The following is a 13,103-nucleotide window of genomic DNA, read 5'->3' as shown; positions in this document are numbered from 1 at the left end:
TCAGAAGCTAGGAATGCTAGGAGATCACAGGAGCACAGACATAAAAGATGGATGATGACATGTGAGTTCATTGGATTAAGTGTGTGCAGCGTATCAGGAAAGGTGCACTTCCCAGTAGCTCCTGTGACAATACAGAACAGTCTCAGAAGTAAAGTCCTGAGTGCTGTTGGAGTGGTCAGAAAAGAGGAGAATGAAAATGGTGGCACAAATATACCTGTGCCTATCCCATGTCCAAATGAGATCCGTAACATGTTGAGATTTCTATTTAAACGTAAGTTGGTGCCACTGGGATGCAGGTCTGCTGCAAACAAAGCCCATGAGATAGTTTAGCAATATTGCAAGTTCTGCTACTGTATGAACCTTTAATGATGCCATTCATAATGATTGCAAGACTAGTATACTGAGGCATTCTTCCCAAATTATAATGTGTTCTTATATCAACATAATGCAGTCATTTATCAGAGAGAGAGAAAAGGAAGGAATACCTTAATTTCATGTCTTCTGGGACAAACAGTTACAAACTGCAGAAGGACTGTGTGAGTAAGGACTGAGACTGGCTAAATTATTAATAAGTCTCCTGAGTTGTTCCTGTATTTTTCTTGCTCTTGTGCTGAGGTCCCTTTGCTGCTGAAGTTGGACAGGTTTCCAAAAGTGTGGTGATGCCACCCACACTGAAAAACTGAATATACAACTAATCAGCCAGAGTAGACAATGGTGAGGAACAGCGTTACTGCTTGGCCCTTTGCCCAGCCATGACAAATGCACTGGGTGGCCTGTGAGAGCTCCTGGACTCTGCACATCAGGGAAAAGCTGGAGACAGAACAGAAAGGCTGACAGCCACAATTGCATAGGAGACACATAGCCCTGTTTGCAGCTTAGAGGTAAATGCAGATATGTAGGGAGTTTCCTTTCTGAAAGGATATAAGAATCTGGTGAGTGACCTTGGGAGTCTCATCCTTGTCCTCTCACTTACATTAGCTCAGCTTTGCCTAGCCTTCTGTTACTCTAGTATTGGTTTTGATGCCTTGGGTTTGTTTACATCTGGGATCTCCAAGCAGATTAAAGAAAAATAAAGGGATGAAGCAGAGATGTGAAAGGAAGTTAGTGTTTCAGAGGATATGGGAAGTATAGAAATAACATAAACTGAGTAACCCAGGCCTACATTACAGACTAACCTGGCTGGCCAACATGTCTACTAGAAAACATGGAGGTGTCAGATTTTGTTTCTTAAGACAAAAGACTTGCCCTCTTGGCTGAACACAGAAACCTTGCCCTGGAAATGTAAAAAGCTTGGGGCCACCATGATGTACAAGCTGTATATAAAATCCCAGAATGACACTGTGGTCAAAAAACCAAATCTGATCCTTGAATGTGAAAACTCAGTAAAGTCAGGTAGGAATAGATGGGTGTTACAGCTGATATATACGGCTTGGTATCCATCTTTTGCCAGTGCCGGATCAATGAGTTATGCGTTGCAGTACCAAGAGGAGTATCAAAACTGGATGGCAGCAAAAGCTGATGCTAAAATGATTGGTAAATTAAATAATGCTAATGCATAATTGGATGAAGTTTAGAGATTTTAGAATTATTAAATCGCAAGTGGCATGATATAGTAAGACACCAAAATCTTCACCTGTTTCATATAAAAGTCAAAATTAAGGAACAACTTGAATACAGCTTATGAGTACACAGTAACAAAATCTGGAAGACTGGACACCAGTTCAGCAAAGGTTTAACAAGATCCAGCAACTGGAATTTGGAGCTAAGCATATACAGATCATCTTTAGTCATGCTGGAGGTCATGCTGGAAGTTTTGAGATCAAGGGCAATTTTAATTGGAATTTATTTTTTTTTTAATAAAACACTGCAAAGCCACAAGCCTGTATTGCACTGGCCTGTGTTTCACACCAGCTCCAGTACTCTTACTGCACAGCTTTCTCTGGGTTTCTGGAGCTGAATTCATGTTCCCTTGAAGCAATCCAAGGATTCTGGAACCAGAGTATCTTGTAGTTTAATTGATTATATTGGTGTTACCATTATACTTTTCTCATCTGTTTGATGTTTTCCTGGAAAACTATTGTCACAATGTCTAACTTCCATTTAAAAATGTTTGTGTGATTTTACTGAATCTATTTTGAGGGGCTGACTAGGGAGGAACAAAGCAGTTCTGGTTCCAACTAAGTACGAAGTTTTTACTCTAAATTGGGCCAGAACACTGATCTCTTGGGGAAGCTTGAACAAGTTCAGTTAACCTCCCATTGATCCTTTCAGAGTCTTCTGCTTGCCTGAATGTTTGCCTTTCAACATAGCAGCCAAAAAACCCCCTGCCTGATAAATCTTGCTTTCCAAGCCCTGCAGTTCTGCAGGGATTCTAGGATTCTATATGTGTGAGTAACAGGGAGTCTGGGAATAACACCATTGAGCTAGTCCATTCTGTTTTTCTGCAGTGCCTACACTGAGCCCTACAAGGTGTGCCCAGTCTCTGTGACACCAATGGAAGCTGTCACATCGGATGAGGAACAAAAGAGTTCAGAAGATGATGAGAGCAGCCTTGGTGATCCCAGTCTCACCAACAAGGTAAAAAACCCCTAAAAATGGTTAATGCATGAAATCTGGGGACGGAAAAGCAATTTGCAGAAGATCCTGGATTCTTAGCTCTATGTTTTTGGTCTGGTGCTCATTTAGAAATGGCAGAGCCATCAGTCCTTCACTCCCCCATTACACTAGGAATAATTTACCTCTACAGCACATGGCAAAGGCAAAGAATGTAGACTAAAGATGGACAGTGAAGGCAACATAAACAGCAAGAAAGGCCTGACTTGAATGTCTGGAAAAAAACCTCATTCCAAAGCATTTAGTTTCCATCTTGAGAATTTAAGGTTACATTTAGTCAAAAAAAGACAGATGGAGAAGACCTGCACTGTGCACAAACGGGGACCAGTAAGCAGAGTCTCAAAGGTCTCAAATCAAGCAGGTCAGCTACTGACTCAAAAGCAACAGTACATAAGAATGACTTCGCTGCTCCTTACACATTTCCACTGTTTTCCAGACTCTAGGCATCATTCTGTTTTGCAAACCTTTAACATATAAGAATATGCACTTGTGTGCACACACACAAAACTGAAATGTGCTGGAGTTGGGAACTACAGATTTGTGTGCCTTGAGGAAGCACCTACTTCAGATGCCTTTCAAGGGACAGCTCTTGATTTACATAATTACGCAGATCCTCCAGGACAGCTGCAATCTAGCTCTTCAAGGATGGGATCTAGAAGACAGTTGTGGATTGCTATTCCTTCACTCTCACTGATTCACAGAGCTAACCCGAAAAAGTGAATTGTTCTTGTAATGCCTCAGTTTACTTACTGTTGGCACTACTGTAAACTGCTATATTGTGCATAACAATTACTAAAAGGGCATTATGAAGTCACTCATATACTGAAGCTTATAAAACTGCTATGAGCCTCTGATTGTGACAGTAGCACTCTTGTCTCAGTACAATCAAGCTACAATACACCAGAATACAATCAAGCTACAGTACTCTCTGAAGTACAACACACACACGGTAAAATGCATGAGGAGATGCAATTTGTCCATGTTAGCATGGCAAGTTTGTGGCACACACAGAGATGGAGCTTCTGCTTCCATGTTTTCACGAGTTGCCCTGCTTTGAAATGCAAAGGGTACTCCAAAAGAATACTCCAGAGAAGTGACTTGCACAATGCTTCTGGTTTAGAAAATTGTTCTATGATCTACTGGTGCTGCTCTTAGGCCAAACAATTCCATCGTAGCCCCATGGAGGCAGCTTGGACCCCAGCCCCACAATTTTTTTTAAGCTGGATCTGTTTGGTTCAGTTTTTTAAGGAGACCAGTCTGGTTCTGATCAAGGTCATACAAACCACTGGATCAGCACAACTGAGAGCTGGCTCTATGCTTAGAGGGGAGTGACTGGCACTGCCACCAATGTGCCATCAATCTTTATGATTAATATGTCATAGGCAAAATTCAGGGACTTCAGTGTCACATATTCTGTCTAGAGCATGTCTGAGAGTGTCTCTATGCATTGTCTGTCTTGCGTTATTTAGCTGCTGCTTGTTTAACCAGGAAATTAACTCTGAGATACACAACAGTGTCTGTAGACAGATTCCTGGGAACAGGGGATAGAGTGGGTGCAGGTCCCTCAACTATTCACTCTCTGAAACAAAGTCCAAGTGATTATTATAAGACTGCAAAGCTGCCAGCATTTTAGAAATCTTTACTCCGTGCAGCCAATCATGTGCCTGGTCCTGTGGTATAGCTCTATTCCAGCTCCCTCTTCAGACGCTTCCCTCTGGGCCTCGGTCCAAGCCTTTGCTTAGCAGATGGAGGCCATGGCAGCCATGTAGGGACCCTTGACTTTCTGCTTCACTGAGTCTTCTTACCAGAATACTTGGTCTGACAAGCAATGTCACAAAAACTTGATATTGCACTCATTTCCCCTGAGTCCACTTTAGATCACTGAGGGCTGCATTTCTTTGTGACTACTAGACCAGTGTTTTAGGTCCTTACTTCACCACTGTTGAAAAAGTCAAACTTTTCCCAGTAAATTCCTTGCAGTACATATTTCTATGCTTTGGCCTTCTCTCACCATAAGGATGAATCGTGAATTAGGAGCAAAATACTATTAGCCACTTGCACCTCAGAGACATACAGTTTGCTTCTTTCACAGTTATCCGTGTTTCCCAAGATGCCTACCAGTTGAATAGATCCTTGAGATTTCAAACAATGTTGTCTGGTGAAGTACTGAACTAATTCTGGAGATATTTATGGCCATTTAATTTAGACACTTTTTTTAGTAGGCAATAAAGCCCTTTGCCCCATTTTCTTCTAAAGGTCTCACTGACAGCAGTCAGAACTGTTCGGAATATGATCATTTTGATAAAGAACTCCTCTTTCCAAGTGGTATATCCTCAACAGCTGTGAAGATAGCCTGTTCAAAGTTAAGCACTTTCTGCTTCTTTGGCAAATTTTTGACCTGTAAAAATCCACAGAAAATTTCACTCCTCCTTTAATAAAAAGACATTTTTCAAACTTGCTATCTGTATTAGCATTATTACATTGTGCTGTATTACTAGTATTTGAATTGGAGAAAATGGCCTGTCGTGGAAAGTCCAGGATGCTAGACACTGAACAATAAAGAATTAAAGTCTGGTCACTATTTTCACTACAGAAATATGCCAGTTTAAAGTGCTCTCTAACACTACTTTACTTTGTAGAATGAGAAATCTCCTAATTGTTTCTGACTTCTGTTGACAGAAAGAAGGCCAGTCAAGAGCTTACCTCATTGCCCAGGAACTAATGTCTTCAGAAAAAGTGTGAGTTTGTTTTTATAATCTACCTGTTGTGCTTCTAAAATTAAACTATGCAGTCCACCCTTCAGTATTCATTTGATGGCAGTTAATAAAAGTTTGTCTCTCTCCCCAGATATGTGGAAATGCTCCAGTTGTTACGTATGGTAAGTAAATAATTTTAATCACTGAAACCTAGATACCCTTTTATTAGCTGCAACTTAAAAGACATAAAAGCATTGAAGGGATTTAAGGGAATTTGAGGAGGAATGGCTTACAGTGAACCATTCAAATCTATTATTTGTCATCTAGAGGGAAAAGCATTGGTCAACAGCTGGGGCTTGTTGAGGTTGAGACTGGTGTAAAATGCATAACAAGCCTAGTGCAGAGAAGGAGATGATGATAAATAGGGGTGGACACTCTCCCTTCAGAGTGAGACAGATGGGAATAGAGCTATGAAGCATGGGGATTTGGTTTCAATGGACTCACTCTGCTTGCATTTAAGCTTCTTGTTTTCTAATAATGCAGTATTGGTAATGGCCAGTGCGCTCTGGGTATCCACACTATGTCACAGTGTTTTGGTTTAAGACAATTTAAGAGGCAGATACTCTAAAATGAGTTACTTTCCCACTGATTTAACAAATCCCTTTCCACCAATCACTTTTCACTTATATCTACTCCTGTTCCTTTCTGAAAAAATAGCAGTCTATATAAAAGAAACAGCAACAGGCAAAAAATGACACTGATCCTCACTAGTTACAAAGTTGCTGAGCTCTCACTGACTCCCGGAAACAAACATAAACTCCAAAGGGCAGAGTAACTCCTCTCCCAAGACGGCTCCCTCCGCAGCCCAGAGCATGTCGGAGACAAAGGGAAAATGTCAGAGAAACCCCTAAGACGGCGCCCTCCGCAGACAACTGCATGTGGGGAGACAAAGATGGCAGCAGCTCTCCTCCCTCTCATCTCTCGAGCAGCAGCAGCTCCACTGACAAAAGTGGCCGGCGCCCTCAGGCATCTGGAGCTTGGGAACTGAAGAACTTGTTGAATCTGCAGTGCCAGCCTCTGCCTGTCCCTAGGCTGGCAGCATCCAACCAGCATCAGCACTGCAGCCTCCAAGCCACTGGTGCTGTGCTGCTCTCTCGGGTCCCTGGGAAGTGGTCACAGCACCGAGCCTGTCTGAGTCCAAAGAAGCACTTGGACCATGCTCTCGGCCACAGTATAGAATTCTTGGAGTGTCCTATAAAGGGCCAGGAGTTGGATTTAACAATCCTGATTGGTCCCTTGCGACTCAGCATATTCTATGATCCTATGATATTGCTCCCTGTTCATTGTGTCTCTCAAGCAATCTACCAAAGCGGTAGAACCAGACACTTAAAGGGACTTAGATGCTTAGCTAATTAATTTGCTGGTACTTTGATAAATTGGTGATAACCTGCCTAGCCATTTTCCTCTTCTGTCCTGGCTTTCCTTTGATTTCTGCACCACAAAACACATTATTTGACACCAGTGATACAAAGCTATAGTTATCCACTGTTCCCTGGGGAAGCCAGGGTGCTTTCTTCACCTGTGGGATACAGGGCTTCTGACCACTGAGAGCACTTAAGGAACTCCTCACTGAAATTAATTATTTCCTAAAGTATCACCAAGAAAAAGAAAAGAAAAAGGCTCTGCCAGCATCAGAGAAGAGAAATATCTATACAGGAAATTACCTTGCACAGAAAGTATTAGTCACTCTGCACCTTCATTAAAATATTCTTCATCTATTTAGTTTTCCATTTCCAAATACATTTGTGCTTTGGTACATTACAGACAGCATGTAAAAGCAGACTTGTAAAAGCACATATACGGTGGAGGGAGAGCATTTAATGGAGGTGTCTAGGAGAAGCCTCTCATTTGCATTACATCCTGGAATTTTCCATACACCTCTAGGAGATAAAAGTGGCTTACTAATGCCATAAAACTTTTCAATATATATATCCAAACTTGAAATGCACTTCAGTGCCTTTATCCACAGTATAAATGGCTGCACACCCTCATGGCTGCTATAGCACCATGCTGCTGTCAGGCTGCCTTGCCTATCCTATTACCGGGTCAGGAAAGAAATGCTTCAGGACTTTCCCCATCCCTTCCCTTTTCTGCTTCCTCTGATAAATCCCTGTGTACTGAAATTTGTTTTCCTGCCTGCCCATCCCACTGGAGAAAAGGGATCTTATGAATATTTAGCATGTTCTCATTATTTCCCTAGTTATGAAAGAAATTAAGGAAAAGAGAAAGAGAAAAAAGAGAGAAGTTAATACGTCAAACGAAAGTAAGAAATGGGCCTAAAGTAAACCCTTGAATGAATGCACTGGTAGGTTGTGAAATGCCAGAATAACTGTAACCATGCACTGTGACATTCCCTGTCCCAATTCCCTGGGTAAGAAAGTTCAATAAAATCTCCTCAGTTTTAGAACTGGAAAGAGCCATAAGACACATGAGCAGTCACCAGCCATATGAAGTTTAAGAAGGGCAAAATCACAATTATGATTAATTATTTCCTTATACCGTGGAAAAGTTCTTATGTGTCTTGACCCATACACTCCTTTAGGGGTTACAGGAGGCATTTGTTCAGCAGAGCCAACTAGAAAGTTTCTCAGATAAGATTTAATTGTTTGTATGAGTTGGCTTTCTAACTAGTGAGGATGTATGAATGGAACCTGTGTCAGAGAATGAGAAGAGAGAAAGGGGCAGCCTATTTTCACACTTGTCTGCTAGTTCAGGCACTCTTTGGTTTAGAAGAAGTCAAAAATCTTTATGGGAACAGGCTCAGAGGGTATGTTTCTGAGTTTCATTGATTGCTTGTCACCCTGGCATACGCCATCTCTACTGGTATAGGCTGACGTCTGTGTGATACCTACCTACTGCAGTGGCATTGAGAAATAATCTGCAGGTTTCTCCATTGCAAACACATTCAATCTAGAAAACACTGTCACTTATTCCATCCCAACTAATGCTGGACCTTTGTATTCGCCTGTTACCCAGTATTGTTCAGAATATCTAGAGAAACTATTACCAATATTACAACATGCAGGTCCCTTAGAATGTAGGGGTAATGTTGGTTATTGCCTAACCAAATCAATATTTTCAGTACTGCCACAACACTAAAAGTTATGATAATCTAATCGCTCCTTTTTCCATATTTGAATATTTTAAGAATAGTCACATCAGCAAAAGGTCATGCTTTCCTGTGGGCTTGCTGTTGACACAAATTCCATTAGCAGATTTCAGAAGCAACCAAGAGTGCCCACAGTCACCAAATTGCTCTTAAGGTACAACACACCATTCATGGCCAGTTAGGACCTTCCTTGACAGCATTCCTCAACCCAGGCATGCATTTCTGTTTCCCATCACCAACTCTCTCAAGAAAACAGTTTCTAAATGTTCAGCATCAAGTCTCAAGTTTCATCTTCTGATGTAAACCCACATATTGGTAAGAAAGGCAAAGCACTAAACCACACCCTAGCTGCTTTCAGAAAGGAAAGAAAAGGCTTTTCTTAAGCCTGCAGCAAGAGCAATTTCCCATCTCATTTCCAGGCTTGGCTAGTGCTGCTGTTCATTCAGCATAACATATTCTGTTTGGCCTTTCAGTGGAGACTTTAATAAACTGATTGATTGCCAAAATGATGACATTTCCATACACCCCCTCTGCTATTGAACTGAAAGACTGGAAACATTGTGTTAGCTCACAAACTTGTATCCGTTGGTGTGGTAGTAGTGATAATAATCTAAAAGGTTAGCTGTTACTTGCCCTGCTCGAAGGTAATGCAGTTCTCTGGAGCAGTGAGTTCAGGACTCATTCTGGTCTGAGCAGGTGGAACTGGCAGGGCCTTCTAGTCCAAGTTTATGACCTCTTGGTGCTCACAGTTTTTCCAAAGTCGATTAGTCTTTGAATTTCCTTCAGAATCATTTAATCTTCAAGTTTTGTCATTCTATCTCCTGTTATGCTTCCCCAGCAGTGCAGGCTGCACTTGACATCCTTTTCTTAGTAGTTGGTCCTGAACAAAATGCTGCAGGTGGCTTTCTCAGCTTAAAATGTCACACATCACCAAGATGGTTTATTTGCCTCCCTTCAGCTGGTCTGTTTCAGATGGCTTTACAAGATGTACACAAATGAAACCTAATGTGACTCAGATCTCTTCAGGATCTCAGTCTGTATGGGTCCAAGCATTTCCTTGATAGTGTATCATGGTCATGTTTATTTCGCCTTTCTTTTTTGATAGTGGACCGCGTTCATGTTTATTTTGCCTTTGGCTTTTGTACCTAAAATCTTTGTGTGTGCATAAACCCCTTTGAAGTTATTACTTCCTTCCAAGATATTTTCTGAATTAAGGACATCTCTGCACTGAAAAGACATCAGCCCAAACATCTCCTTTGAAAAAGAAAATTGACCCTGTTTTCTGGTTTGCATTTTCCTCATAACAATGGACCACAATTGTTAGAAACAAAGACCCAGATTTATGCTTCCTAAGCATTTGGAGTTATAGCTATGAATATGATAAAGATTGATATGTGCCTTCAGAGCAGTTTGGAATTCAACCCTGCACTGGACATCCCAGTGTTCATGACTACAAAATAAATCTTAGGACATAAAAAATAACAACATAATCTTACTGTTCAAGCCTGTAACTTAAGATTAAACCTCATTGATTAAACTCTACTTTCTGAATTCTTGTGTGTGGCACATTCTCAAGAACAAAAAAAACTGTCTAATTTAGGAACCACTGCTACATGATAGACAATACAGAATTCCATCTTTCTAATTATTTACACTTCCAGTGAATGATTTGCTGAGCCTTTTTTATGACTGTGAATTTCTTGGATGATGTTCAAAGTTCTGCTGGATCAATCAAGTCATTACTTTCCTAATAAAATGTTTTAGTGAATGCAACATGCTGGCTAAACAAAGAGCTATCTCACTGTTAGGCCCTCTGAAGCTCTTATAACAGCCTAAGGACACACTGTTAAAAAAGAATAGCCTGCCCTCACACTAGGCTGATTTTTTTCTCATTTATTTATTCATTGTTGTGTTCATCAGCAGTGGGAAAAAAAACTGTGTATTGGCCAGGGAGCTTCTACAGTGGGAATGTTGAGCCAAAATAGCTTTCAGATAATCTGTATATCTCGTAAAAGGAGAAGGAAGCCACACCAGCATATCTGGATCAGGACAATTCCCTGGTAAAAAGTTGCACTGATATAGTATTTTCAGTGCATACTGTACAGTCTGCCGGTTCTGAAATTCATTTGCAGTTTTTTGGATGAACGTGTCTATTTGGCTGCATGTGAGTGTGTGCTGAGGTCAGGGTTCCTGACCCAGATTGTACCCTGTATGACAGGATAAGAGACTAATTGTAGCTGCTGTGATAGCATTTTCTGCTGTTCATCTGGCATTGTTTCTGCTGAGTCCAGTAGTGCGAAATGTGAGATCACTGCTCCATATAGATCAGAGGTCATTCAGTCTACTACAGGAGATGTGCCACTTTTTAATTCAGGAGTGCCAGAGAAGCTTTGGATTCTGTAATATGCAGAATCTATTAAATCCAGCTTCATTCTAGAAGTGAGAGTGGTTGTGAAATCCTGCACCATTTTATGCAATTAGTATAGACTTTACTTACATAATTTGGGCTGCAGCAAGATTCCCTCTTGTCCTCCCTTGCTGCCTTACAAAGTGTCAAATATGACTTCCCATTAGTATCAGTCCATTAAAATACCATCTTGACTAGGGAAGAAATTGCAACTCTAGATATACTTGTAAAATTATTTTGTTTGCCTGTATGTTGATGTATGTATGTATTTTGCTGAAAAGCATAAAAGTCTGGATGGCAGGTGGGTGTTGTGGTGTGAACAAGGTAAAAACATGCTGTGTGCAGACATGAGTTCTGTAGCTGAAGTGCCAGTATCCCCACATGAAGACAAAGGCAGAAAAATAGCTGTGGTTTTCCACTAATGCATCTGCTCTGTACACTCACTCCTTTTTTTTTTCCCCAATGTTATTCTGTAATGGAAACTCACACATCTGTTTTGAAAATTGTAGAAATATCGCAGAGGAATTTATTCACCTATCAGACCATTCCCTTTTCTTTAATAAGGACTAGAGATATATGCATAAAAGCTGATTCAGCCATGACAGCAGTAGAGGTCAGACCTCTGGTTTATGTAAATTTACATAGCTTTTCTCTGGCAGGTCACTGTAAAAACAGCAGGTGATTAACATCTTCAAAGCATTGCATTGCATCATTTTGAGCTGAGATTTCTTTCTTGTTAAAAACAACACAAAGCTCATTCAAAATCTGGGAAGCAGTTCAGCTCTATTCTGCTTTGTAGAACCTTTGTTCCTCCCAATGAGACAATGCAGTAAAGAGCAAGTTGAGACTTCGTTTTCAAGACCTGGAATCAAGGTCACCCATAATCCTTAGACTGCAGTCATTCAGAGCTTTTCTAATTCAGCTACAATCTAGCAATCTGTTCCTTCTAGTATAATGTGCACTTGTTGTTCACAGAAATGCTATTTGTTTCAAATATTTCTCTTGACCTATTAAAGAGTGGCTTTGCTCTACAATCACCATTTTCTACTAGCTCAAATACAGGCCTGATGCTAGAAACACAATGCTGTGAGCCAGTGAGAAGGCATCAATCCCCACCTGCAGAGGAACTGCTGGTCAAACCATAGAACTAAAAATTACTATTGGTAAAGGCAATATCAATGGTGGTGTATTCCTTTCTCATTCTGCTCTCCTGCCATGTGGTCAATATGCAAGGACTAGGATTTTCATTATGACTAGATTAGAATTGTCTGTGCTAGTGCTTTAAAGATGAAAAATAAGAAACCCAAGCAAATCAAGCAACCGATCAGCATTTCTTGGACAATTCTAAAAGGTCTTTCAAATAGAGCTGTCTGTTTAGCTACACCTGTAAGTAAAAATCCCAACTTTCTCTTCTTTAGTGTACTCAGGTTTCTAATATTCATAGTTGCTTTCAACCCACTGCAGATGGCAGAACCATTAGCTTTTTACAGTAAAGGTAGAAATTAACTTCCGTCCTATCATTTTCTGACTACCTCTACTAGACTGGTTGTAGTAGTACCAGTTCCCAGGGATTCATTCATCCCCATTGGGTGAACTGATCTAATTTGGCCTGTTCTGTTACATACAGAAAAAAAGAAACAGACATTCTGAATCCAGAATTAATTACTGCACTCCAAGTTATTTTCAAGTAGAAGTTGAAGAAATGGAGTCACCCAACATAGCATATACTTATATATGTACAGAGAGGCAGTTTTTTTTTTTTCTCCAGGGTAAACTACCTGCCTGATAAATTGTTTACCTGACAAGAGATTGGTTTTCCTTCCTTTCACTAGGGTCCTGCAAGGTTAAATGTTCTCATTTTACTCATTTAGCTAATAAAGGCTAACTAGCAGCAGGGCGGAACCATAGAAATTATAACAGTGTGTATGGGAGGTATCCATCTTGCAAAATGTCTGTTGACACATATACAGGATTGCTACAGTTGAAATTTGCAGGTGGACTCCAAAGCACATTCACCCCCATTGTTGGAGAGAAACAATACACAAACTCACTGTTTCTGCATCTGTTCACAAAATCATGGAACCTAGATCCAGAATTAACTCTTGTTCAATTAACTACACCTCTTGCCCTTTTATTAGAATATCACATTTCATATAGATGTTGAATCCTGTACAGAACTTTCTCGATAAGTGCTCAACCAAAAACCTCTGGTTGCTGG

At 40.6% G+C, this 13,103-nt stretch overlaps 1 protein-coding gene across 1 annotated transcript in view; it reads left to right on the top strand.

Annotated features, from left to right (window-relative positions):
• FGD5 (FYVE, RhoGEF and PH domain containing 5) overlaps positions 1–13,103 on the top strand; it is a 78,411-nt gene that overhangs the window by 26,223 nt on the left and 39,085 nt on the right. Inside the window, exons 3-5 of the mRNA XM_039734101.1 lie at positions 2,448–2,577; positions 5,293–5,351; positions 5,461–5,491. Coding sequence (XP_039590035.1) covers positions 2,448–2,577; positions 5,293–5,351; positions 5,461–5,491 — 220 coding nt within the window. The remainder of the gene's footprint in view (positions 1–2,447; positions 2,578–5,292; positions 5,352–5,460; positions 5,492–13,103) is intronic.

The sequence above is a fragment of the Passer montanus genome, unplaced genomic scaffold (genome assembly GCF_014805655.1).
Source record: "Passer montanus isolate IOZ18808 unplaced genomic scaffold, ASM1480565v1 scaffold9, whole genome shotgun sequence".
Lineage (NCBI taxonomy): Eukaryota > Metazoa > Chordata > Aves > Passeriformes > Passeridae > Passer > Passer montanus.
The sequence above is the reverse complement of the archived record's forward strand: the minus strand, read 5'-3'. Positions and strand labels throughout refer to the sequence as shown.